Source organism: Musca autumnalis, unplaced genomic scaffold, assembly GCF_047663935.1.
Source record: "Musca autumnalis isolate F117 unplaced genomic scaffold, ASM4766393v1 scaffold_4, whole genome shotgun sequence".
In the NCBI taxonomy this organism is placed as follows: Eukaryota; Metazoa; Arthropoda; class Insecta; order Diptera; family Muscidae; genus Musca; species Musca autumnalis.
In genome coordinates, this window is record NW_027411977.1 from 67,475,453 (window position 1) to 67,502,614 (window position 27,162).

At 33.7% G+C, this 27,162-nt stretch overlaps 1 protein-coding gene and 1 long non-coding RNA gene across 3 annotated transcripts; both read right to left on the reverse strand.

The window, feature by feature from the left end:
• Window positions 1–1,166: 1,166 nt before the first annotated feature.
• Window positions 1,167–27,013, reverse strand: LOC141401947 (uncharacterized). Its single transcript, XR_012412475.1, has 3 exons — window positions 26,998–27,013; window positions 8,340–9,051; window positions 1,167–1,297 (listed from the first exon to the last, which is right to left on the reverse strand). It is a non-coding gene; the product is annotated as an uncharacterized lncRNA (long non-coding RNA).
• Window positions 19,546–27,162, reverse strand: LOC141401946 (uncharacterized). 2 transcript variants are annotated; one of them, XM_073982522.1, is made up of 2 exons: window positions 25,261–27,162; window positions 19,546–19,703 (listed from the first exon to the last, which is right to left on the reverse strand). In XM_073982522.1, exons 1-2 carry the CDS (start codon window positions 26,885–26,887, stop codon window positions 19,582–19,584), a joined length of 1,749 nt encoding a protein of 582 aa, XP_073838623.1. In that variant the 5' UTR covers window positions 26,888–27,162; the 3' UTR covers window positions 19,546–19,581. The 2 variants fall into 2 exon arrangements, with proteins under 2 accessions (XP_073838623.1, XP_073838622.1); XM_073982521.1 differs by lacking the exon at window positions 19,546–19,703 and adding an exon at window positions 21,862–22,073 and having other exon boundaries at window positions 25,261–27,152.

Genomic DNA, 27,162 nt, shown 5'->3' on the forward strand with positions numbered 1-27,162 from the left:
TGTGTCAAAAATGAGTTACCAGATTTGAAATGCAAGTTACATAAAACACTGTAAAATGGACCAGTATTGATTTTGATTACATATTCATGTATTGTCATCTAAATCTGAAATGTGTGCAAAATTTCACTTCGATTGATCGACTGCGACTATGTGAAAAATAAGTTACTAGATTTGAACAAAGCGGTTACCAAAGCAAGTTAAATAAAACAATGTAACAATGTAAATAAAAATACAAAAAAATGATTTTTTTAATTGGAACAATATTAAAGAATTTATGAGTATTTCTTTGCATAGAGTTTTTAGCGATATTTCTTTAGTCAAAATATACTGAAATGGTTGGCTGAGGAACACCCTAGTGTTTAGGGTCATGACTTTTTTACAACCTCATATCTCTGTCTCATAGCGTGATGAGTTTCTACATAATATTACATAAAATCTTAATTACAAAGTGATTCGATAAAAAAAAGTTTCCGTACAAAAAGCTTTTAAAGTTCTTATTTTTTGAATTTTTTTTTTTTAAGTTACTTTAAGCAGAACTTTAAACATATGTGTATATCATGTTATATTATGTATAACATTATTTCATATATCATTAAAATTAAAAGAGGTTTGTGCGGGACCTTTTTCAATATATATGTGAAATATAAGTTGTGTTAGTTATTAATAGGCAAAATGTCATTCATTCGTGCAACAGGAAATCATTTTTTTGTGAATTTTTTTTTAATTCACAGTATTTTTTTAAAAAAAAATGCAAGTTGTTTGTGCGCAACCTTTTTTTATAATAAAATGAAATAAATGTTATTTTAGAAATAAGTAGACAAAAGTTCATTCATTCTCACTACAGCAAATTATTTTTGAGAAAAAACGTCAAAAGTCATAATCATAATAAGCACAGCAAAAAATAAAAGAAATCAAAAAAAAACCTTTTGAAAAAATTGTCCGATTTCACTCAGAATTCACCATATACCAAGTTAAAGGAAAACTATTTATTTTATATTATTTTATATATTATTATATATATTATTTTATATATTATACATAATTCTGATTATATAGAAAGGAAATTCAAATAAAATAATAATCATCAACTATAATTCCAGGTCAATACGAAAGAATTGTATACTTAAAAAAATAGCTTATTTAAATTCATTTCATTTATTTTAATATCACCTTTATTCTCTCGGTAAGCGTAAACAAAACATATCGGCAGGACCACATTCAATGGGTCTAACAAAATCACAATCGTACAGGAATTTATTCATAATAGAATCCACATTGCGACGCAATTTGTTACAATCTGAAAATAAGAAAAGTTTGTAGAAATTATTATGGCTGAATAAATTTATTTCGATTAAACAACAATAACCACAAAATTAAAAAAAAACAATCCGACAAAGAACGGCCAGAGTACATTGATGCCGTGCGTGAAGCGTGAAGTTTTCCTGAATTCTTCAAAGAAATTTGAAAAACAAACCAGAGAAATCAAAACAAAAAACGCTCCGTTACGTAGCCAATGACTCGTTATCGGCAACTGTTATCGGTTGCTGTACGTAATACAAATTTTAAGTTTGGTCGCAGAGACAACTGGCAACACAACTGAAGTTGGGTTGCAATACAGAATCGAGGCATACATTTTAAAATTATTTTGTGCGTAAGTAATTTTTATCGTTGAGATTTTATCTGACATTAAATAAAAATTCAACAAAATGATTAGAGTCGGGCAATCTCGTTCAATTGAACGATCCGGAGTAACATCATAACAACCAACGTGATAACAACAACGAAAATAAGTATACGCAGTTTTGTCAAAGAAATTACCGGTGTCCATTGAACGAGATGTTTATCGGGATCGTTCAATTGAACGAGATTGCCCAACTCTATTAATGATACAGGGATACGAGGTTGTAAAAGAGTCATCACGATAATATATTACTTGACTGTGGAATCCTATGCAAATGCATATATGGTTAGGATGGTCGTAGAGAAAATCTGATTAGACAGAAACTCGTTTTATCACAAAATAAAACGAATTTGGCCCAGAAATGTTTGCTTATTTTGCATATCGTGCATATTTTGACATACTTGCATAAAATGAGCATATGTATGCAAAAATATATACAAGGATTTGTGGTCTAAAAATCCCACCGAAATGGCTGAAATGTGGTATTAAGACTTCTTTAAAGCTGAAATTTTTCCGCATGGGTCCACGTCTTCATATAGCCCCCATAGAACGGTACCTCCCGATTTCCGATATTTTGAAGGTTGTGGCCTCAACAGCACACTTAAATGGCTGACATTTTGTATAAAGTCTTCGTTGGAAGTATAAAACTTTCCACCTGAAATTTGTCCGCATGGGTCCACGTCTTCATATAGCCCCCATAGAAAGGCACCTCCCGATTTTCGGTATTTTGAAAGTTGTAGCGTCAATATCTCACCGAAATGACTAAAATTTAAAATTTAGTTTTCGTTGGGGGTATAAAGCTTTCCACCTGAAATTTCTCGGTATAGGTTAACGTCATCATATAGGCCCATAGAACGGTACCTCTGGATTTCTGGTATTTTGAAGGTTGTGGCATTGTGGTATTAAGTCTTCCTTGTGGGTATAAAACTTTCCACCTTAAATTTCTCGATATGGGTCCAAGACTTCATAAAGCCCCTATAGAACGGTACCTCCGGATTTCTGGTATTTTGAAGGTTGTGGCCTCAATATCCCTCCGAAATGGCTGAAATTTGGTATTAAGTCTTCCTTGGGTGTATAAAACTTTCCACCTGAAATTTGTCGGTATAGTCGATATATCCCGCCAAAATGGCTGAAATTTGGTGCTAAGTCTTCCTTGGGGGTAAACAACTTTCCACCTAAAATTTTGCGGTTTAGGTTCGGGCCTTCATATAGCTCCCATAGAACGATACCTTCCGATTTTCGATATTTTGAAGGTTGAGGCTGTGGTTATTAGGGTTATGACTTTTTTACAACCTCATATCCCTGTATCATAGCTTGATGAGTTTTGCCATAAGATTACATAAAATCTTAATTATAAGGTGATTCGGTGAAAAAACCTCACGCACAAAATGATTTTAAAATTTGAATTTATCAAAATTATGGACAATTTTTTGAAGTCACTGAAAACAGATATATAATTGAAAATAAACTTTAGGGCCACATGAGATAATTAAAATGACATAAAATTTATTTCTCACTATTTTTCTTCAATTCTGAGAATCGTAAAAATGTCGTAAACTCTTTTATTCAAAAATATAATTTTTTAACAAAAAATTTAAAATTTTTTTCAAAGTGACTTTTTTCGCGACTTTTTTAATATTTGAATGAAATAAACGTTATTATAGTTATTAGTAGGCTTATATTTATTCATTCGTGCAACAAAAAATAATTTTTTGAAAAAAATTTTTTTTCATTTCATATATTTTTTCAAAAAATTATTTTTTTAGGGTATTATAAGATTGTTTTGGTAAAAAATCATGTAACACCGAGAAATATTCGTCGGAGACCCCCTAATGTCTTCGGTGAAATGGACCAAAAACATAATTTTTTTCCGATTTTGTAGATGCTCTGTATGTCGCAATAACAGGCAGATCGCCTCGAAATTTTTAATAAGGTAAGACTATATGACAAAGAAGAAACTTGCAATTTGAGATGGCGATCGGATAATATTTAGAAGGTTTAATGATCCAAAACTTTTGTGTGAAAATTTTTAACATACAGCTTATATCTATGTTCCTGAAGGACACATTCTTCCCTCGTGGGTTATACTTGGAAGACGATCTCTTGACCTTTCCACTGATGTCGATTACGTTGATGTTCGTGATCAGATAACAGAGCTACAGCCTAATATATCCAGTTTTTTATTTGTAGCGTAGTAATTAAGACTCTAGAGGTCGCAATTATAGCTCAATCGTCACGAAATTTTGCACGAAGTAAGAGTTTAAGTAGAAAAAAATGCCTATAATTTTGCATCATGATCTGATATTATTTAGCGGGTGACATAGACAATTACTTTGCTATGAAAAATATACAAATTTTATTTTTATACCCTCAGCATTTATGCTAACGAGTGTATATACACTTTCTTACGGGCATCGAAATCATGCTTTTAGACCCCAAGTATGTTTGGACAAAATGTGTTTCAGGCAATTTGGAGTCGATTGAGCAATGTCCGCCCGTCTGTCTGGCTGGAGGGCACGATAACTCTCGAACGGATCAACCGATTCGGTCCAAGATTTGGCTTTCGTAATATTTTGTCCAAACTTAGTTTAAGTTCGAAGATGGGTTATATCGGTCCACTCCTTCCGGTATCTGCCCCACAAAAGTTCGAAAATGTTCGGAAAATTTGTATTTACGATAACTCATGAAGGAAGTAACTGATTTGGTCCATACCTCCCACACAAAATTTCGGATAAGTTCACTTTAAGACCTGCTATCGAATCACTTTGATTTTTGTTGAAGCAACTTGTATTAACTGCCTCAATTACGATGGTAAACGTTTTTTCAGGGGCAAGGTCACACTTCATGAGCAAACAGCCCGAAGGGTGTAAAAATCCCCTATGGCACCATATGTAGTGGCTGGAGATCCACTTCCAAAATGCTCTTCATTCCTAATCAACATTTTTGTCGGTTTATACGCCGAACATTTTTAAAACCCCCTATATACATACGTTTTTTGGGAAAAAAATGTTTCAGTATACACAGGCTGAGGGTATATCTCTGTCGGACAAGCCGACTGATATTTTTTACTTGTTGGCCCAATTTTAATTCCTGGAGGGCATATACCGGCAAAGTAGTCTACATATGGAATAATAACTACTGACCTTTCCCCTGATGCAAATTGCAATAATGTGTCTGCTAGATAAAGGACCTACTGCCTACTATATATAATGGCTTTTGTGTAGAGAACCACAATTGCCTCCCATGCTAAAACGTTTCTCTATCATGACAGAGAATTTTTCAGTTCAGTTGTCAAATTGGATTTTTATACCCTCAGCATTTATGCTAACGAGGGTATATACACTTTGATACGGGCAAAATGTGTCTCATCGAAATAATGGTTTTAGACCCCAAGTATGTTTGGACGAAATGTGTTTTAGACAATTTGGAGTCGCTATAGCCATGTCCGTCCGTCTGTCCGTCTGTCTGTCTGTCCGTCTGTCTGGCTGGTTGGTGCGCACGATAACTCTCGAACGGATCAACCGATTCGGTTCAAATTTTGGCTTTCGTAATATTTTGCCCAAACATAGTTTAAGTTCGAAGATGGGCTATATCGGTCTACTCCTTCTCGTACCTCTCCTACAAAAGTTCGAAAATTTTCGGAAAATTTGTGCGCACAATAACTCTTGAAGGGAGTAACCGATTTGGTCCATACTTTGCACATCGTGAAATGTGTAACAGACTTAGATAAAGTTTCAATATGGACTCTATCGGTCCACTCCTTCGGGTACCCCCCACACAAAATTTCGGAAAAGTTCAGTTTAGGGCCATCTCTCGAATCGCTTTGATTTTTTTTTAGCAACTTGTATTCACTGCCGTACATACGTCGGTACAAGTTTCTTCAGGGGCAAGTCCACACTTCCTGAGAAAATAGCCTCAAAGTTGCAAAAAACCCCTATGACACCGTGTGAGGTGGTTGGAGCGCAAGATAACTATCGAACGGATCTGCCGATTCGGTCCAAAATGTGGCCTTAGTAATATTTTGTACAAACACAGTTTAAATTTGAAGAAAAGCCATATAGGCCCACTCCTTCCGGTACCTCCCCCACAAAAGTTCAAAAATGTTCGGAAAAATTGTTCGTACGGTAACTCTTGAAGGGAGTAGCCGAATTGGTCTATACTTTACACATCCTAATATATCTACCAGATATAGATCAGGTTTAAATATGGACTATATTTGTCTTCTCCATCCGGTACCTCCTACACAAAATTTCTGATAAGTTCACTTTAAGACCTGATATCGAATCACTTTGATTTTTGTTGAAGCAACTTGCATTCGCTGCCTCAATTACGATGGTACAAGTTTTTTAGGGGCAAGTCCATACATCTTGAGCAAACAGCCCGAAGAGTGTAAAAAAACTGTATGGCACCATATGTTGTGGCTGGAGATCCACTTCCATAACGGTCAATGTCGATCCATTCCTTTTGTTTCAATATACACAGGCTGAGGGTATATCTCTGTCGGCAAAGCCGACTGATACTTTTTTACTTGTTTATACAAATATTACAGCATGGGGTCGCTTCGCCACCTATTTTATACCTCAGGATTTATGGTAAAGGGGATACAAAGAAAATACGACCAATGATGTGTCTCATCGAAATATTGGTTTTAGACCCTTAGTATGCTTGGACGAAATTCATTTCAGACAATTTGGAGTTTGTTTAGCCCTGTCCGTTCATCTGTCTCTCTTAATGTCTAGCTGGCTGGTGCGTACCATAACTCTCGAACGGATCTACCGATTAGAACCAAATTTTATACTTCGTAATATTTTGACAAGCTTTGTTTAAGTTCGAATGTAGGCTAGTCGGTCCACACCTCCCCCAGCTGACTTATATTATCTTCTTTGATTTGTAATTGAGTATGAATACTTTTGAGAATTGTAAATTTGTTTGCATGCACAATTTTTGAATTTCTATTCATTATTTCTACCGGTATAAAATATATTTTTGATATCACAATATATGCCCACAATGAACTATTTTCGAAGCATTTGTGAGGTACAAGTGCACAATTTTTGGACGATAGATCTTCACTCGCAATTTTCCCCATTATCAAATATACCAAATTGAATGGTATATATATTTATTTATTTATTTTAGGTGTATTCCAAGAAGAAACCTGATATTCCAAGAGAAATTGAAGATGTTGCAGTTGTGAACTTTCCAATTTTCGAATATTTTTTTAGAAATGTATAATTTATAAATTTTTCCACAAACATCCCAGTAAAGATAAGGGAGGCGTCTCTTATATCAATGGATTCGTACTAAGTTATTGATATGTGACCTAGTTTTTATCGCCGAGTCCGAACGGCGTGTCCTACGTTGTCACTTGTACACGCAGAGAAAAAATATTTTTCGGTTTTGTTGGAACAAAAATATCTATTTTGGTTCCAAAAATGTGTTTGTTTTGTACAAACATTGTAATCCAAATCCAAAAATACCATCTTTTGTTCCGAACATAGAAAACAAAAACAACTTTCGAATTTCAGCAATAATATAAAAATAGTTAACAATACCGATTGTAGGAACAATCATACTCTACATTTTTTACAAAACATATTGTCAGCCCTGAAAACAAGATAGTAAATTTTTTGATTTGAGTGTATATACTTCTCATATACACTTTCCACATAACTTTGATATAAATATCGCGTATAATATTACGAGCATTGATGAACGCAATACATGGTTTGCTACTTTAGCTGAAAGCAAAGACAAACAAAAAGCCACAAGCAACCACCACAACATAAGGAATAATTAAATACCATAACAAACATGAAAAGGAAAGGAGAATGAAATAAAGAAGAATGAAAATAAATAGAAACAAATAAAAACAAGAGTCTCATTGTTGGTATACATACACACAAAAAGAATAAAGGCAGCATGTCATGCAAACACCACAACTCACAAAAATTGTTTTTTCAACACGGCATCGAATAGCGAGATAAGAGAAAACAATTTTCAAAGAAAAGAGAGATATATTGTTCAGTTGACACAAACTATTTTTGGATTTAACAAAAACGATTGTTGGATTCACAATACTACATAAGGAATCCAACAATATGTTAACAATATAATTTTGCTCTTGGAATATTGTTGGATCAAACATATTTTTTCTCAGCGTGTAGAGACATTTTTCATGGCTGAAATACTCAGGAAATATCGCCAACATTACTAAGGGATACTTTGCCATCGTAGATGATTTGATGGGAATCGAACGCGGATATTCAGCGTGCATGGCGGTTGCACATAGCTAATTCCGACAGGTTGTGGTGTAGGGTACATTGTCGGCCCCGTCTGACTATAGCTTTTGCTTACTTGTTGTTCCTATTATTGAAATATTAGTGCATAAGAAAATATGTAAATTTTGCATAAATTTGCATATGTCATATGTTTCGATTGCAATTTAATCAGAAGAAAAAAATATGCCCACTCCCAAAATTTGATAATAATCGGACCAAAAATTGGGGTTGCATAAAATTCCGCTGTCTATATATTACACTGGGACCAGCAATATCTTTTAAAAACGAATAGAATATTTTGAAACATGTGAATGTCGCCGGCGAACAGTTTAAAAAATAATAATAATAATAAATAAATAAATTCAATGAATACTTACTAAATGATGCATCCCAAATTTCGATAGTCTTTAAATTGCAGCGAATGATTGCATTATTTAACAGCTCTTGTAGAAAACCCTCAAAGCGCATAAAATTATTGCAGGTTATCGTTAGTTTGGGATTTTGTTGATATAACTCTAACCAAAATCGTAAAGCTATACGGAATGTTGGGAATGTAATTTTTATGTTTTTAATTTGCGTAAGAAATCCTTCGGCAGGTGTTTCACGTGGATGTCGCCACAATTGGGAACGATAGGGTGAACCAACTATGGTCAAGTTCGTTAAGTTGCAATGCTTTAGTAGAGGCATCAAATAAGACCAATTAAAGTGTGACTTGTCTTCGCTGATGGTAAGTGTGTGGAGATTTTCCAATTTCAGAATGGTTTCCAAAGGTAAAAATCCAGATGCTATGTGTAATGCTTGTAATTTGTTTAAAGACTTTATATAGTTGACGTTTGGGTTGAATTGTTGTGCATCAGGTCCTTTACCACAATACCATGTAAGCTCTTTAACATTATGCGATTTAAATTTGGTTGTGGCCACACTATCGATATCCAAAATCTCTATAAACGGTGAAATTTCAAATTCTTGCAAGTATCCCTCAAAGGTTGTGCACTTTGTGAAAATTTTTGAAAATTTTCCCATACTAAGTAATTGTTTTAAAATTTCAGAGGTTAAATTGTAACAGTAGACCAATCTGAATTCTCTAAGCTGGAATGGTAGATGAAAATGCTTGATATCGTGGAAATATGAATTGTGAAATTCCATTATCTTTAGATTATGACAATTTTTCGAAATAGCAAGCAACGTAGCTTCGTTAATTCCGTGCATTTTTTCGGTACAATGTAATGACAAACTTTGTAGATTTTCAAAGTTCGACAAAAACGAATGATACATTTCAGGCAACCATAGCTCGGGTTCGAAAATGACTGATATCTTTAATTCTTTTAGTTCTGTCAATTTGGTTTTTCTAATTCTTCCTTTGATATACTCAGCCTTTATATCGTCGCCTAATCTCAATTGTTCCAATTTCAAACGCTTTGCGACTTGAAGAAAAGTCTTATAAGAAATTTTGGACGATAAACTATTATTAAATATGGAAAGTCTTTTGAGTCTTCTTATTTTAGCCAGTGATCTTAAACTTGGCATTTTACCAATATCAACACCAGGGCACACGTTCTGGCCCATTGTACAGCTGTTAAAAACAATTTCCTCTAAATTTGAACATTTTTTACTTAGCACCGTTAGGTGGTTCCGTGGAATATCCAATAAAAAGTATTCTAGTTTTATTAAATTAGGAAAGTCCCGGATGACATTATTGATGTCGATACATCCATAAACACTTTTGACGAACAATTCACGAACATTGTTGGCATAATATTCCAGGAATTCTTTGAATTTTTCTTGTTCTTCTTGTTTCAAAATCAAAGCACTGGTCCCAATACGGCCTAATATCACAAAATTGCCATCTTCATCATCCGCAATTGTTATTTTATGATATTTATCTCTGCATATCAGTTGTTCGAATGTGTTTTGTAGCTGCCGATTAACTCGTGACAATCTCAATTGATCGAAGAAATTTAAATATTGATACAAATGAAGTGCGATATCACAATTGTTGCAGATTTTCTCAAATGTTTCCGCGTGCATTGTTGTCACGGCTTTTGTTGTTGAATTCTTTGGCTCTTCGAGCGATTAAAAACATACACAAATAAAACCAATAAAACCGAGATTGTTGCTCTATGCGAACATAACAGACACTGAACGTGAAATCGAATAAATCCAGACAGGGATATTGAACAAATGAAATAGCTAATTTTGGCATTTTAGGGAGGAAACACGTCAAACAACTTTGGCCAGCGTTTTTTTTCTCATCACTCTTTTGCAAATTCTCAGCTACCTGAACTTTATCAACAGACATCTGTTGAACAGATCCTACCTGACGACCTACCTATTCCGTCTCTCTCTCTCGGTTAAGTGTTGTCAAATATCCAAGCAATATAAAAATCGCTACAATGTGGAAAGGTGATCCAAAACAAGTAAGAAAGAACCAGTCAGCTGTGGTGACAGAGATATACCCTTAGCTTCTGACGAAAAAGAAGCAAACACATAGAGAACTGGAAATACCTAATTGGGTTAAACTAAGTTTAGAAGAAGTTGTTGAAAAAGTTTGAGAGTTATCTTGCACACCAGCTTTTTTCTTATGTGCCGGCACGGTTTTTTTTAACTTTTGGGTAATTATCTCAGGAAGCAATTGTACCGTTGTACCGTCCGGAAAAATTGTGCCGTTTTAAAGGCGGCCGCTATGACTAGCTACTGAAATTTCATTTCATTTTTCCGAATTTTGTATGGGAGTTACTTAAAGGAGTTGGCCCATATAGTCTATATTCCAAACTGATACATGACTGGATGAAATAATACGATGTGCAATGTTTGCACCAATCAGAAGCTACAAGTTTAAATATGGACGTATACTTCTTCGTGCAATTCCCACACAAAATTGGATAAAGTACAATTTAACAGCTGGTCTCGGATAGTTTTGATTTTTTTTGCAATAAGTTCTTCTTGGTGCCCTGTTACGACTACACAATTTTTTTCGGGGGCATGCCCACACTTCCTGAGATAATAGCCTATAGGCTCCAAAAAAAAGCCAGCCGGTACCAACTAAACTGGGTAGTACGTTGGACAAACTTCGAAGGGAGAAACCGATTTAGTCCAAATATTGTACATCGTATTATTTCTTACAGACTCGGATTATGTCCAAATATTGACAACATCGGACCACCACTTTCGGGTACCTCCCACATAAAATTTGGAAAGAGTGCAGTATAAGGACTCGCCTGGATCCTTTTTTTTAAATTGTTGGCGATTTTGTTCGACAACAAGTCCATACTAAATACTACAACTCAACAACAACCACAAAGGAATTTGTTTTTGTTTGTAACGTTACTGTCACCGGTACATGTAAACAAAACAAGGAAATGTCTATAAATTATTGGAATTTATAAAAGTAATATTTTTTTCAGATTTGATTGAATATTTCGAAAAGCATGAATGAAAACTCGTTACATTTTCATTTTGAATGGATACTTTCGTTCTACTAAATGGATAATTTCATGTAAAAAGTAGAATTCTTGCAAAAACATTTTTGGGGGTCGCTGGAAATTCATTGAAAAAAGAGAAGCTGTTTGAAACTTTAGTTTTTGAAATCAAGGAAGCACATGTTTATTAGGGCTTTATTTTTTTCAAATTTGACAAAATATCGCACATATTAAAAGAAATTGTACCGCTTCTGTAAGAGGTGTTATATTGTGCGGCACGTTGTTAGGACTTGGAAGAAAGAGGCTACATAACACTGATATGAAGAAGTCTTTACGGAAATAGTTTTTTTTTTCTGAATAATACATTTTTTCCTCAAAAATATATATCCCTATTACATACATCGAAAATAGAAATAAAAATATAAAATGTCGTATGGAATTTGACACTAACATTACAGCTCAGTTCAGTCAGCTGGGTATTGCTCTTACCTTATATTGTTCGACCATGACTTCCTAACCTGGCGTTTACAAATGCCAGTATTGGCAAGACAATAGCAAAACTACAAACCTTTTTCACAAATACATTTATAAATTTTTAAATATGTATAGAGAAAATTATGACTGTATTGGTGAAAATGGTTTGTAACTTTGCTATTGTCTTGCCAGTACTGTCTGTGTGTAAACGCAGGGTAAGAAATTGGAAAAAAATAAAAAAAAAAACCTGTAGACGTCAGAAGTATTGTGTTTACTTTTTAAGTCCATACTTTCTGACAAATAGTCGAAAGCTCTAAAAAGCCCATATGCGCAGTGGCCAATTTTACGGAAAACCTAACTCTAAAAATTAACTGATTTTGACCTTTCCTTCGGTTCTTATGTTTTTCGTCTCGCTGGTTTCGTTTTACATTTTACATATTTAACCCTCAGGCGTTAATTAAAGGGGTTTTTTTACCTTTCTCCTATAAAATGTAATCGTATCAGATCAAAATATTCTACAAATTTGTTCGCCATTAAACTTTACTTTAGGTCCTAGAAAACATTAAAGCTCTACATCATATCGAAACTCCAAAAATATGCAATAAATAAAAACAATTATAGGGTTAAAGTCGTACTTCATCTGAGTTTATGCAAAATTGTCCTACAAAAGATTATGTGAGAAGAATGATGCCAAAGGCAAAAATGTTCTCCACAAAATGTCACTGTAAGTCACCAAACACATGAAATATCTATTTGCATTACATACCAAGTAAATATAGGTATCAATTTTGCAAAACAATAAACTAAAATAGGGGGAAGTTTTTCTACACTTTTAAAATATTTGGATTAAAATTCCTTGGAATCCTTGCACTTTGGGTATATTATGTCGTTGGCAACTTCACTGACAAGTATGCGAGTAATATTTTCGTTAACAAAATTAACCCTCGTTGGGTCACTAAAGAGGTCTTTAATTTGGTCTTTTGTTTTTCAAAAATCTTTAAAAATATCCTTTAAAATGTATATCAGATCAAAATATTCTAAGAAATTGTCGTAAATATTACATAAACACCTGGAAGTGACCCTATAATGTATACTAACTAACATTATAAATCAACGAAAATTTGCAAGGCAAACAAGACAAAAGTGCCACATAAAAAGGAAAAGTGCAAATTTGTGCAGGATGGTTCTGTGGAAATTGGTAAAAAGCTCTTCCCTTTTCATGACACTTATTTTCATAATTTATTGTGAAAATTGATCTTGAAAAAAATCAACAAGTGCGGACATCAATTAATAAACATTTTAAATGCAATATTTTACATGCTTTTCAATACAATTACAAAAAATATTTCAAAATAGTGGTATTATTTCTTCCGTGGTGTTTTTTCGACCTTTTGTATTTGTATTCAAATTAAACAAGTGTTTTTCGAGCTTGAGGTCATGTTTTTATTTTATTTCCAATATTTCGCAATTCCTTTAAATTGCATCTTCAGGGAAAATCTACAAAATATATATTTAATATTAGTATCAAAGCGTTTTACATTTTGATTAACAAACACAAAATGATTCAAAGAAACGAGAATCGCTTACATTTATAACTTATAAAACTAGTGTCAAGTTTACTTATAACTATGATAGACTTCACTATCGTCGTCGTCGAGTGTAAATATTGCACTGAGTTATATTAGTTATTGCACGATTTCTCTTTCTGTGAAAGATGTCGGTAACAGTATGCTGCGTTATCCGTATCACTCTTATAGTTTATTCTCTTTCTTGTTGGTAGGTTGTTAATATGTAACATCTCCAATGTAAGTCTCCTATTGTAGTTATTTTCAGTTTGCAGAATTTGTACTTTTTCGAAGTTTGGTGTGTGGTTGTGTCTCTTACAGTGGTCTGCAAGAGCTGTTTTTTGGATTACATTCTGGTTTCTTAGTTTAATATCGGATTTATGGGCCGACAATCTCGTCTTTAATTTATTTTTCGTTGTTCCAACATACATTTTTCCACATTGTTACCATCGCATTCTATTTTATAAATAACATTATGTTTATCCAAAACGTTTATCTTATTTTTTTGTATTTGAAAATAACTTTTTAAGTGTATTATTCGTTTTTTGGGCCACATTGTATTTTTCTTTGTCGTAAAGGTCTGATTTTTGAAATCTTTCCGAAATCTTTGGAACATAAATCATAGACTTATATATTTTCCCCTTTTTCCCCTGTGTCTTTCTTGGTTTTTGTTTGTAGATTAAGTTATTTATGATATTGTTTGGAAAATTATTCTTGGTCAAAATTTCTCTAATCATATTTTTGTTTTTATTGCGGAATTTTTCATCGCTGATGTTTAATATTCTATTTACCATGTTCCTTGCTGTATTCATGATCATCGGTTTGGGATGATTGGAGAGGAAATGTATTATTCTACCCGAAGCCGTAGGTTTTTGATACCAGTCCAGTTCTAATTTGCCTTTATTTCTATATATCATCGTATCTAAATAGGGTATGGATCCGTTATATTCTTCTTCTATCGTGAATTTAATGCTTTTATTGTAGCTGTTTAATTTTGTCAAGGTATCTAATATTGCATCTTTCTTAAGTATCACAAAAAGATCGTCAACATATTAGGTTAAAATCACAGGTTCGGTCGTCAGTTATTCCATACAGGTGTCAAGTAGTTTCTCCAACACTATATGAGCTACAATCATAGAAGCCGGTGACCCCATCCGTAGTCCTTATTTCTGTTTATAAACTTTATCGTCATATGTGAAGTAGCGGTTGTCCTTGATGCAAAAAGTAAGAATACTGAAAAATAAGTCCTTTGTCATATTTGTGTATTCTTTAAGTTCATCCCATCTTTCTTCTATTAATCTGATTCCCAGGTCAACTGGTATGCTCGGGAACAGTGACACCACATCGAAAGGTACCATCTTTTCATTTTCTTTAATCGTCACATGTTGTATCTTGTTTTTAAAGGCAAGCGTGTCTTTTACATTATATTTTGATTTACTTGTCAAATTCTTGAGTATTTTGACCATATATTTACATAGTTGTATTGAGGGTGAATTCACTGAGGAACATATTGGGCGTAATGGGTAATCTTCCTTGTGTATTTTTGGAAGTCCGTATAGTCTAGGTGCTGTCGCCACATCAGATTTTAATTTTCGTCTTTCTATTGCACTAATTATATTACTATTGTATAGCTCTTCAACTAGTTCATTGTTCTTTTTCATTAGCATTGTTGTTGGGTCCTTATTGTTTCTTTGATATGTCATCATATCAGATATATCGCTACCGTAACGTTCCCTTTGTCTGCATTCAGAATCAGTATGTGTTTGTTCCTTCTCAAAAAGGTTCTAGTGGATATTATAATTTTTTTTATAAACAACTTAAATATGATACAACAATAACTCTTTGACCTGCTTTTATACCAACTTACTAAACAAGAAACGTATATATTTTTTTTCATATCTACACGCAGTGGAATCCTATGAACAATATTTTACACTATTTAGTGTAAATTGGTACAATTTTCTTCGATTTTTTTTGCCAGTTTTTTTTTGGGAAATTGGCCACTGTACTATGGCACTATGGGTAGTGAGTGGCTAGAGCCCACAGTAATTCTCAAACGGATTCGGACAAAAGTTCAAAATTTTTTTTAAATGCAGTTTAATGTTATTATGCTTTTCGAGGAAAAGTCCATGCTTCCCGATATAGTGGTACAAAACCTCTAAGTTATACGGTGACCAATTGATATGACCGGAGGGAGCGCTTTCTGTCGAAAAGAAAATATATATTCAAATATATATTTTTGTCGGCAACTTCATTCGTGCAATAAAGGACAACAAATCTGAAAACCTCCTAAATACATAATTATTGGGAAAAAGGATTTGGTTGCGTAGCCGGTATTCGATTCCATATTGTCCTTAGGTGAAAATTTCAATTCACACATACTGAGGGTGTATCTTTTTTTTCTTATATTTTAATGACAAATATCTATGATTCTATTTGGTGTATTACAAACATGAAATCTGCTAATCAAAGAGACCAGCAGATCCTTAAATCAGTACTAGGTAGGTTCTTGATAGTTGCTAAATATAAAACATGTAGCAAAAGGCGTCAAGCAATCCCAGTTTTCAATTTTTGGACTTTGACAATTTTTAAAGGCTGTGCATTGCTCATTACATGGTCTTTGACATGCATAATTTCATTTCATTTCTTGAAGTCGAAGAAAACTTTAAAAAATGAAACAAACAAAACAAATTTTGTGCAACTTTTCAGTCTTTAGTCATAGTCTTCAGAAGACTTCTATTTTTATACCCTCCACCATAGTATGGAGGGTATATTAAGTTTGTTTTTCCGTTTGTAACGCATTGAAATACTCATTTGCGACCCTATAAAGTATATATATTCTTGATTCTAAAATTCTAAGTCGATCTGAGCACGTCCGTCCGTCCGTCCGTCCGTCTGTGGTAATCACTCTAGCATCCACAAAAATGGAGATAGGACGCTGAAATTTTGGGAAAATGCGTCTTTTGTTTGCAGGCAGGTCAAGTTCGATGATGGGCTATATCGGTCCACGTTTTGGTATAGCCCCCATATAACGGTACCCCCCGATTTACGGTATTTTGACGTTTTTAGCTACATGTTCAGACCGATTTGGCTATAATTTGACATTTAGGGTTCTTAAGTATCAATAAACATATATAACAAAACTTGTGGACATAGGTCCACGCTTTGGTATAGCCCCCATATAACGGTACCCCCCGATTTGCGATATTTTGACGTTATTAGCTACATTTTTAGACCGATTTAGCTATAATTTAACATTTAGGGTTCTTAAGTATCAATAAACTTATATAACAAAAGTTGTGGACATAGGTCCACGTTTTGGTATAGCCCCCATATAACGGTACCCCCCGATATACGGTATTTTGACGTTTTTAGCTACATTATCAGACCGATGTAGCTATAATTTGACATTTAGGGTTCTTAAGTGTTAATAATCTTATATAGCAAAAGTTGTGGACATAGGTCCACGTTTTGGTATAGCCCCCATATAACGGTACCCCCCGTTTTGCGGTATTTTGACGTTTTTAGCTACATTTTCAGACCGATGAAGCTATAATTTGCCATTTGAAGTTCTTAAATGTCAATAAACGTATATAACAAAAGTTGTGGACATAGGTCCACGTTTTGGTATAGCCCCCATATAACGGTACCCCCCGATTTACGGTATTTTGACGGTTTTAGCTACATTTTCAGACCGACTTAGCTATATTTTGACATTTGTGGTTCTTAAGTGCCATTAAACTTATTTAATATAACTTGTGGACATAGGTCCACGTTTTGGTATAGCCCCCATATAACGGTACCCCCCGATTTGCGGTATTTTGACGTTTGTAGCTACATTTTCAGACCGATTTAGCTATAATTTGACATTTAGGGTTCTTAAGTATCAATAAACTTATATAACAAAAGTTGTGGACATAGGTCCACGTTTTGGTATAGCCCCCATATAACGGTACCCCCGATTTACGGTATTTTGACGTTTTTAGCTACATTTTCAGACCGATGAAGCTATAATTTGACATTTAGGGTTCTTAAGTGTAACTAAACTTATATAACAAAAGTTGTGGACCTAGGTCCACGTGTTGGTATAGCCCCCATACAACGGTACCTCCGATTTACGACATTTTGACGTTTTTATCTAAATTTTCTGACCGATTTAGCTATCAATTGACATTTAGGGTTCTTAAATGTCAATAAACTTATATAACTAGTGGACATAGGTCCATGTTTTGGAATAGCCCCCATATAACGTTACCGCCCGATTTCAGGTATTTTGAGAATTTTACCAACAAGTTTTAACCGAATTATCTGTAATTTGAACAGTTGACATTTGAAATTCTTAGTGGTCACCACACCTCTCCACTAAAAATTGTCAAGAAAGCCCCCATCTAACGGTACCCCCGATTTACGGTATTTTGACGTTTTTAGCTACATTTTCAGACCGATGAAGCTATAATTTGACATTTAGGGTTCTTAAGTGTAACTAAACTTATATAACAAAGGTTGTGGACCTAGGTCCACGTGTTGGTATAGCTCCCATATAACGGTAGGCCCCGATTTACGGTATTTTGACGTTTTTAGCTACATTTTCAGACCGATGTAGCTATAATTTGACATTTAGCGTTCTTAAATGTCAATAAACTTATATAACAAAAGTTGTGGACATAGGTCCACGTTTTGGTATAGCCCCCATATAACGGTACCCCCGATTTACGGTATTTTGACGGTTTTAGCTACATTTTCAGACCGATTTAGCTATAATTTGACATTTAGGGTTCTTAAGTATCAATAAACTTATATAACAAAAGTTGTGGACATAGGTCCACGTTTTGTTATAGCCCCCATATAACGGTACCCCCGATTTACGGTATTTTGACGTTTTTAGCTACATTTTCAGACCGATGAAGCTATAATTTGACATTTAGGGTTCTTAAGTGTAACTAAACTTATATAACAAAAGTTGTGGACCTAGGTCCACGTGTTGGTATAGCCCCCATATAACGGTACCCCCGATTTACGACATTTTGACGTTTTTATCTACATTTTCTGACCGATTTAGCTATCAATTGACATTTAGGGTTCTTAAATGTCAATAAACTCATATAACTAGTGGACATAGGTCCATGTTTTGGAATAGCCCCCATATAACGTTACCGCCCGATTTCAGGTATTTTGAGAATTTTACCAACAAGTTTTAACCGAATTATCTCTAATTTGAACATTTGACATTCACCACACCTCTCCACTAAAAATTGTCAAGAAAGCCCCCATATAACGGTACCTCCCGATTTTCAGTAATATGATGATTTTAGCTACAATGTTAAACCGTACTAGCAGTAATTTGACATTTGAAGTTCTTAGTGGTCACAACACCTCTCCATCAAAAATTGTCAACATAGGTCCATGTTCGGATATAGCTCCCATGTAACGGTACCTCCCAATTTTCAGTAATTTGGCCATTTTAGTTACAATTTTTAACAGAACTAACTGTAATTTGACATTTGAAGGTTGTAGTGGTCACCACGCATCTTATCAACAATTTTCAACATAGCCCCAATATAACGATACTTCCCGATTTTCGGTACTTTGAGGATTTTACTTAAACTGTTTAACCGAATGTAGGTCCATGTTTTTGTATAGCCCCAAAACAAACCTCCCGATTTTCCGTACCTTAGCTTTATTTTTGGACGAACTTTCTGTAATTTGAAATTTAAGAGTCAACAAAAATTCTGCAACAAAAATTGTTCATTTAAGTTCATATTTTCGTATAGCCCAGATACCTCCGAACTAGCTGTTAATGACATTTGAAGTTCCCACGTTATGTACCGATTTTCGATATTTTGAGGATTCTAGCTAAATTTTTTAACCGAATTAGGAGTTATTTGACATTAAAGGCTCCCATCAAAAACTCTCAACATAGACCCATGTTTTATTATAACCCCTATATAACAGTACATCCCAATTTCTAGCCCACCAAAAATTGTCAACAGTTAGATATAGGCACCATAAAAAGGTCCTCCCGAATAAAGCATTTTATGTACATTATCCGACATTTTAACGTAACATTTTTAAGCAAAAAAAAAAAAAAAAAAAAAAAAAATAGAAAAGTCATCACCGTAATGTACATTGTGTGAATTTTTTTATTTCAAGCATCTTTCTTATTATCTCTGCAAACGTAGACAATATAAGTCACCATCACTCTCATATTCGGATCTAATAAAACTGACATCGTACATGAATTTGTTCATCATATAATCAAAATTGCGGCGCAACTTGTAACAATCTGAAAATAGAAAAATTGTACAATTATTATTAATTATTATTAAAACACTGAAACTTATTTTTTTTTAACTTGTTTTTTTTATTTTTACCCCCTGTTTATGTATTTCGAAACGAAAATGTATGCGCATGAAATACACCCAAACTTAAGTTTTGGAAATATTATTGCTTTTGCATCAAAAAAAAAAAAAAAAAAAAAAAAAATTTGAAAAACACACTCAAATTTGGTAGTTTTTCTTGCGCATTCATTTTCTTATCGACATACATGAACAGGCCCTTAACTTTTTAGTATATACATTTTTTGGCCACTGAGAACAAAATTATAGTAAATTTAGGCCGACAATGTAAATAAAAACTTTAAAATGTCTGAAATCGTGTGGTACCGTTATATAAAGGCTATACCAAAACCTGGACTTATGTCCAATATGTTTGGTGGGGAAGTTTCTGTACCATTGAGAACTCCAAATGAAAAGTTACAGAGAGTTCTGCCTAAAAATGAAGATAAAATCCTTAAAAACACTTGAAATCGGGTGGTAACGCTATAAGGGGGCTATACCAAAACCTGGACCTATGTCAACATTTTTAGTGGAGATGTTTCTGTACCATTGGGGACTCTGCGTAAAAATAAAAATAAAATCTTTAAAATACTTGAAATCGGGTCGTACCGCTATATGGGGGCTATACCAAAACCTGTACCTATGTCCATAATTTTTTGTTAGGAAGTTTCTGTACCAATGGGGAATCTCATTGCCAAGTTACAGCCAATTCGGGCTAAAAATGAATATGAAATCCTCATAATACTTGAAATCGGGTGGTACCGCTATATGCACGCAGAGAAAAAATATTTTTCGGTTTTGTTGGAACAAAAATATCTATTTTGGTTCCAAAAATGTGTTTGTTTTGTGCAAACATTGTAATCCAAAAATACCATCTTTTGTTCCGAACATAGAAAACAAAAACAACTTTCGAATTTCCGCAATATTGTAAAAATTGTTAACAATACCGATTGTAGGAACAATCATAATCTAAATTTTTTACAAAACATATTGTCAGCCCTGAAAACCAGATACTAAATTTTTTGATTTGAGTGTATATACTTCTCATATACACTTTCCGGACAACTTTGATATAAATATCGTGTATAATATTACGAGCATTGATGAACGCAATACATGGTTTGCTACTTTAGCTGACAACAAAGACAAACAAAAAGCCACAAGCAGCCACCACAACATAAGGAATAATTAAACACCATAACAAACATGAAAAGGAAAGGAGAATGAAATAAAGAAAAAGAATGAAACCAAAACAGAAACAAATAAAAACAAGAGTCTCATTGTTGGTATACATACACACAAAAGCAAAGATAAAGGCAGCATGTCATACAAACACCACAACTCACCAAAATTGTTTTTTCAACACGGCATCGAATAGCGAGAGAAGAGAAAAAATTTTTCAAAGAAAAGAGAGAAATATTGTTCAGTTGACACAAACTATTTTTGGATTTAACAAAAACGATTGTTGGATTCACAATACCACATAAGGAATCCAACAATATGTTAACAATACATATTTTGCTCTTGGAATATTGTTGGATCAAACGTATATTTTTCTCTGCGTGTATAAACAGATTTTTGGTCAGGTAACGCCAAAATGCAGCTATGAATAATGCAGGTAACCACAAATTACTGTATTTGGAGTATTATAAACATGCAATCTGCTAATCAAAGAGACCAGCATATCCTTAAATCTGTACTAGGTAGTTTCTTGATGATATAAAACATGTAGCAAAAGGCGTCAAGCTATGCCAATATTCAATTTTTGGAATTTTATTGTAATCGCCTTTTTTATTGACAATTTTTAAAGATTATGCATTGCTCATTACATGGTCTTTGACATACATAATTTCATTTAATTTCTTAAAGTCGAAGAAAACTTTAAAAATGAAACAAACAAAACGAATTTTGTGCAACTTTTCAGTCTTTAGTCATAGTCTTCAGAAGACTTATATTTTTAAGCTAATACATATATTTTTAAGCTAATAATCTATAGGTCGTAGCTTTCAAGTAATCGATGTGGTTTGTGTGTGACATTTTTGAATATTGAATATTTATTCTACACTCTAAACTTTTTTGTTGAATTGAATTTGAATTTCTTGACAGTGTACATTGTTGTTATTGTATGGTGTATGTTGTAACTATCAAATTCAACAAAAACAAGTGTGCATTTTTTTCTTTTAAACATCTTCTTTATTATCTCTGCAAACGTAGACAATATAAATCACCATCACTCTCATATTCGGATCTAATAAAACTGACATCGTACATGAATTTGTTCATCATATAATCGAAATTGCGGCGCAACTTGTAACAATCTGAAAATAGAAAAATGGTACAATTATTTGGAATAGTTATATTTCGAAATGTGAATTTCAATGATTTATTTTTAACACTATAGATATTAACAGTATGCAAAGTATGAATATTTAATGGCAGGCAAATTATCGTATAGAGCACGGTATATTAATAGAAGGTATATACATTAGGGTTAGTCATTTTTTTTAGATTCAAAATCTGTGGAAATAGCATATAGGGCAGGCAAAAACAAGCAGAATTGCGTTTTTACTTTTTCGAAATTGTGAAAAAACGTTCCGCACAAAATGCAATTACTTTAGCTCAAAACCAACTTTCTTATTTGAATTTTTTTGTGATTTTTAAAATTTGATGTTTTTTTTTAGATTTCTCAAGCACTAATCCTCTATATCTTTCAATTATATTGATTTCTTTCGGAAATCCGTATAAATGGTAAAGCGGCAAAACAGCTTTTTTTATTTCATTCGGTCTTTTTGCTTTAACATTTTTGACCCAGTTATTACTGTTTTTTTTTTGACATTTTTGCAACTTTTTTTAAAGGACATGGCGATGTGAGCACAAACTATAAAAAAATTATTTAAAACTTAAAACGATATAAATTATGTATTATGACATTACTTCTGTATTGTCAAACTTTTATTAGAGCAACTCGTTTAAAATTTTTAAAACTGGGAAATGAAACCGAGTTGCAAATTTTAAAATCGATGTAGCTTAAAAACTGAATGACAGATTTTTGATCAAATTGCATATTTGAAATCGATGCACTAAAACGAACTAAAAAAAATTATTTCCAAGAACAACTATTGCAGAAAAAAATTTCTCAAATTTAAAAATTTAATAAAAAAAGTAAACTAAAAAAGTTTGTTTTTAGCCAAAGTAATTGCATTTTGTGCGGAACGTTTTTTTACAATTTCGAAAAAGTAGAAACGCAATTCTTATTATTTTTGCCTGCCCTACATGCCATTTCCACAGATTTTTGATATTCGAAAAAAATGAAAAAAATTACTAACCCTAATATACATGTGGAAATTTTTTTGTTGAAAAGTTTTTTGAGCACTTGGAACCCTAAATTCCCAATTAAAGCTAATTCGGTCAGAATCGAATGGTACCAATGTATGAGGAGCTATTCCAAAGCGTGCACCTATGTCGATAATTTTTAGTGGATATTTTTTTTGACCACTGTGAACCCCAAATGCCAGGTTACATCCAAATAGGGAAGAAAACGTCAATAAAACATAAAATGATTTCAGATGATACCATTATATGGGGGCTATTGCAAAACGTGGACCCATGTCCACAATTGTAGGTGGGTATTTTTATACCCTCAGCATTTATGCTAACGAGGGTATATACACTTTCATACGGGCAAAATGTGCCTCATCGAAATAATGGTTTTAGACCCCAAGTATGTTTGGACGAAATGTCCAAAAATTTGGCTTTCGTAATATTTTGTACAAACTTAGTTTCTTCCTTCCGGTACCTCCCCCATAAAAGTTCGAAATTGTTCGGAAAATTTGTGCGCACGATAACTCTTGAAGGAAGTCCATACTTTGCCCTCGTGAAACTTCTACCAGACTTAAATGAGGTTCCAATATGGACTGGATCCACCTCTTTCGGGTACCTCCCACACAAAATTTCGGAAAAGTTCAGTTTAGGGCCTACACTCGAATCGCTTTGATTTTTGTTGTAACAACTTGTATTCAATGTCCCCTATACGATGGTACATATTTCATTAGGGGCAAGTCCAAACTTGCTGAGAAAATCGGTCCACTCCTTCTGGTACTCCCTCACAAAAGTTCTAAGCTTTTCGCTAAAATGGTGTGCACGGTAACTCTCGAAGGTAGTAACCGAGTTGGTCCATACTGTGCACATCGTAATATTTCTACGAGACATAGATTTGGTTCGAATATGGACTATATATGTCAACTCCTTCGGGTACCTCCCACACCAAATTTCCGAAGTGCAGTTTAGGAGCTGCTCTCGAATCTCTTGATTTCTGTAGTAGCAATTTGTATTCGTTGTCCCCATTACGACGCAACAAGTTTTTTCAGGCGCAAGTCTATAGTGCCTGAGAAAATGACCCGAAAGCTGTAAAACCCCAACGACATCAGTAGCTGGAACGGACGGTAAGTTTCGAACGGATTAGCCGATTCGGTCCAAAGTTTGGCCTTCGTAATATTCTGTCCAAACTTGGTTTAAGTTCGAAAGTGGTACCACGTCTTCGGGTACCTCCCCCACAAAAGTTTGAAAATGTCACTAAAATGGTACGCACTATATCTCTAAAACGGGAATGCCGATTTGGTCCAAGGGGATCCAAAGATCCCCTAATATTTTATCCAAATGTAGTTTAACTTCCACAATGGTCCACATCGATATTCTTTTTAGGGTACCTTCACACAGGCTGAGGGTATATCTCTGTCGGCAAAGCCGACTGATACTTTTTTTACTTGTTTCCATTTTGAATCCTAGCTTTACATGTAAATTACATTGAATTAGGGCCCAAAACATCAATAAAGCTTTCAAAATGCCGAACACGTACAGGATCACGGTACCGGTTCTCTACCAAAAAAAACAGATATAGCCGATTTTCAATACCAATTTTTTAGCTCTATCTTAAATATATAGCTGCATGAATGAATGTGTTAATTAATGGAATGAAATTATATCATAAAAGAAATGAAACAGTTTCAAAGCAATAACGCAATAGTTTGATTACTTTAATGAAATTATTTCATTACTTTAATGAAAAAGTTTCATTGCATTAATGGACGTTTTATTTTATTTCCACGTAGTGAATTTTTTGCTTTTTTTATTTCCCTGTCGGGGAGTACCGTGATCCTGTACATGTTCTCTACCATAAAACCAAATATAGCCCATTTTCAATACCATTTTTTTAGCTCTATCTTAAATATATAGCTGTATGAATGAATGTGTTCATTAATGGAATGAAATGATATCATTAAAGATATGAAACAGTTTCATAGCAATAATGAAATAGTTTGATTACTTTAATGTAAGTATTTCATTACTTTAATGAAAATGTTTCATTACATTAATGAAAGTTTTATTTTATTTCCATGTAGGGAATTTTTCCATATGTTTTCCTTTATAAGAAACACAAACTTCACACGTGGGAAAATGTTAAAAACAAAATTTTGAAATAAATTATTAAATCTATTTAATACTTACTTAAGGATATATCCCAAATTTCAATTGTCCTCATATTAGAGGGAAAGTTTTCATTATCCAGCAGTTGTCGTAGAAATTCTTCAAAATTAATAAAATGATTGCAGGTTAATGTCAGCTGAACATTTTGTTGAAATAAATCCAACCAAAAATCTAAAGCATTACGGAATGTGGGTAAGGATATTTTTATGTTCTTAATTTGTGTAGTACAGCCCTCAGCAGGAGTATCTGAACGTTCGCAAAGTAATGAACGATAACGTGGACCATCTATAGATAGATTCCTGAGTGAGGAATGTTTTAGTAGAGCCATAAAATAGGACCAATTAAAGTTTGTCATAGATTCGCCAATTGTAAGTGTTTGAAGATATTCCAATTTCAATATTGTTTCCAATGGTAAAATTCCAGATTTTATGTGTAAACATTGTAAGTTCTTGGAAATGTCTGTACTGTAATTGTCGTATGAAGTTTTTTGTACTGTTTCAGGATCATCATACCAGGTTAGTTGCTTTAGATTTTGGGATTTTAATTTTCTTGTGGCCACATAGTCGATGTTTAAGATTTCGATAAATGGTGAAATTTCAAATTCCTGCAATTGTCCCTCATAACAGGTGCCGACCGAACAAAACTTGGAACATTTCAAGTCCACAAGTAGTTGTTTTAAATTGTCACAATTTAAATTTCTACAATATTCCAATGTGAATTCTTTAAGATTTGGTGGTAGTGAAAAGTATTTAATATTACGGAAATATGAATTGGCAATTTTCAATACTTGCAAATTTTGGCATGTTTTTGCAACGGCAAGTAAATCTGCTTCATTAAGTTCATGTACACGTTGGGTACAATTTATTGTTAAGCTTTGTAAATTTTGAAAATTCATCAAAACCCCACGGTAAGCTTTGGGCAACCATTGTTCCGGATCTAAGCTGACACCTACATACAATTCTTTGAGATCGACCAATGTACTTTTTAATTTTTTCGCCTTGTCACCCTCGGGTTTTATGAAATCACCTAACTTTAACTTCTCCAATCTCAAACGTCTCACCACTTGATTGAATATCTTATAAGTTATGTGACCACTGCGGCGGCTATTTTCCACGCTTAACTTCTTTAGTTTTCTTATCTTTGCCAGTGATTTAATACTTGGCAGTTTACCAATTTCAACATTTAAACTGGTGCCGAATGAGCAACGTAAAAACTCAACTTCCTCCAAATTTGGGCATTTCTTACCCAGTAACCTCAAATGGGTCATTGGCATTCGTACTCTTTCGTATTGAATTTTATGTAAATTTGGAAATTCCCACATGACATCATTGATTTCGATAACACGAATATGTTTAACGCACAATTCCTGAACATTTTGGGCATAGTAATTCATGAATTCTTGAAATTCTTCCTGTTCCAAAATTAATGGACTGGTACCGACGCTGCCCAACACCACATAATTGGCATCTTCATCTTCCGTAATGGTCATTGCTTGGTATTTCTCTTTCCATACCAGCTGTTCAAATATATTCTGCAGTTGGCGATTAACCCGTGACAGCCTGAGTTGATCGGAGAAATTTAAAAATTTAAATAAATAACTTGCGATATCACAATTATTGGTGATTTCCTCAAATCCCTCTGGGTGCATTGTAGTTGTTAACTCTGCTGTTGTAGTCGCTGCTCTTGTTGTTATTGTATAGGCGGGTCGGCGCTATTACTCTACCGATAAAACACGCAAAAAATAAATAAAAAATTTACCGCACTCTAATACGGCAGTATTTACGCTATGAGAATTTAACTAGCACTGAGAGTAAACTCCAATAAACGATAATAAAATTTGAGAGGGGAATCTCGACCTTTGAAAATCGAAATTACACAAATGAATGAAATGTTTTTACTCTTGCCAATTTGTCGTGACGTGTG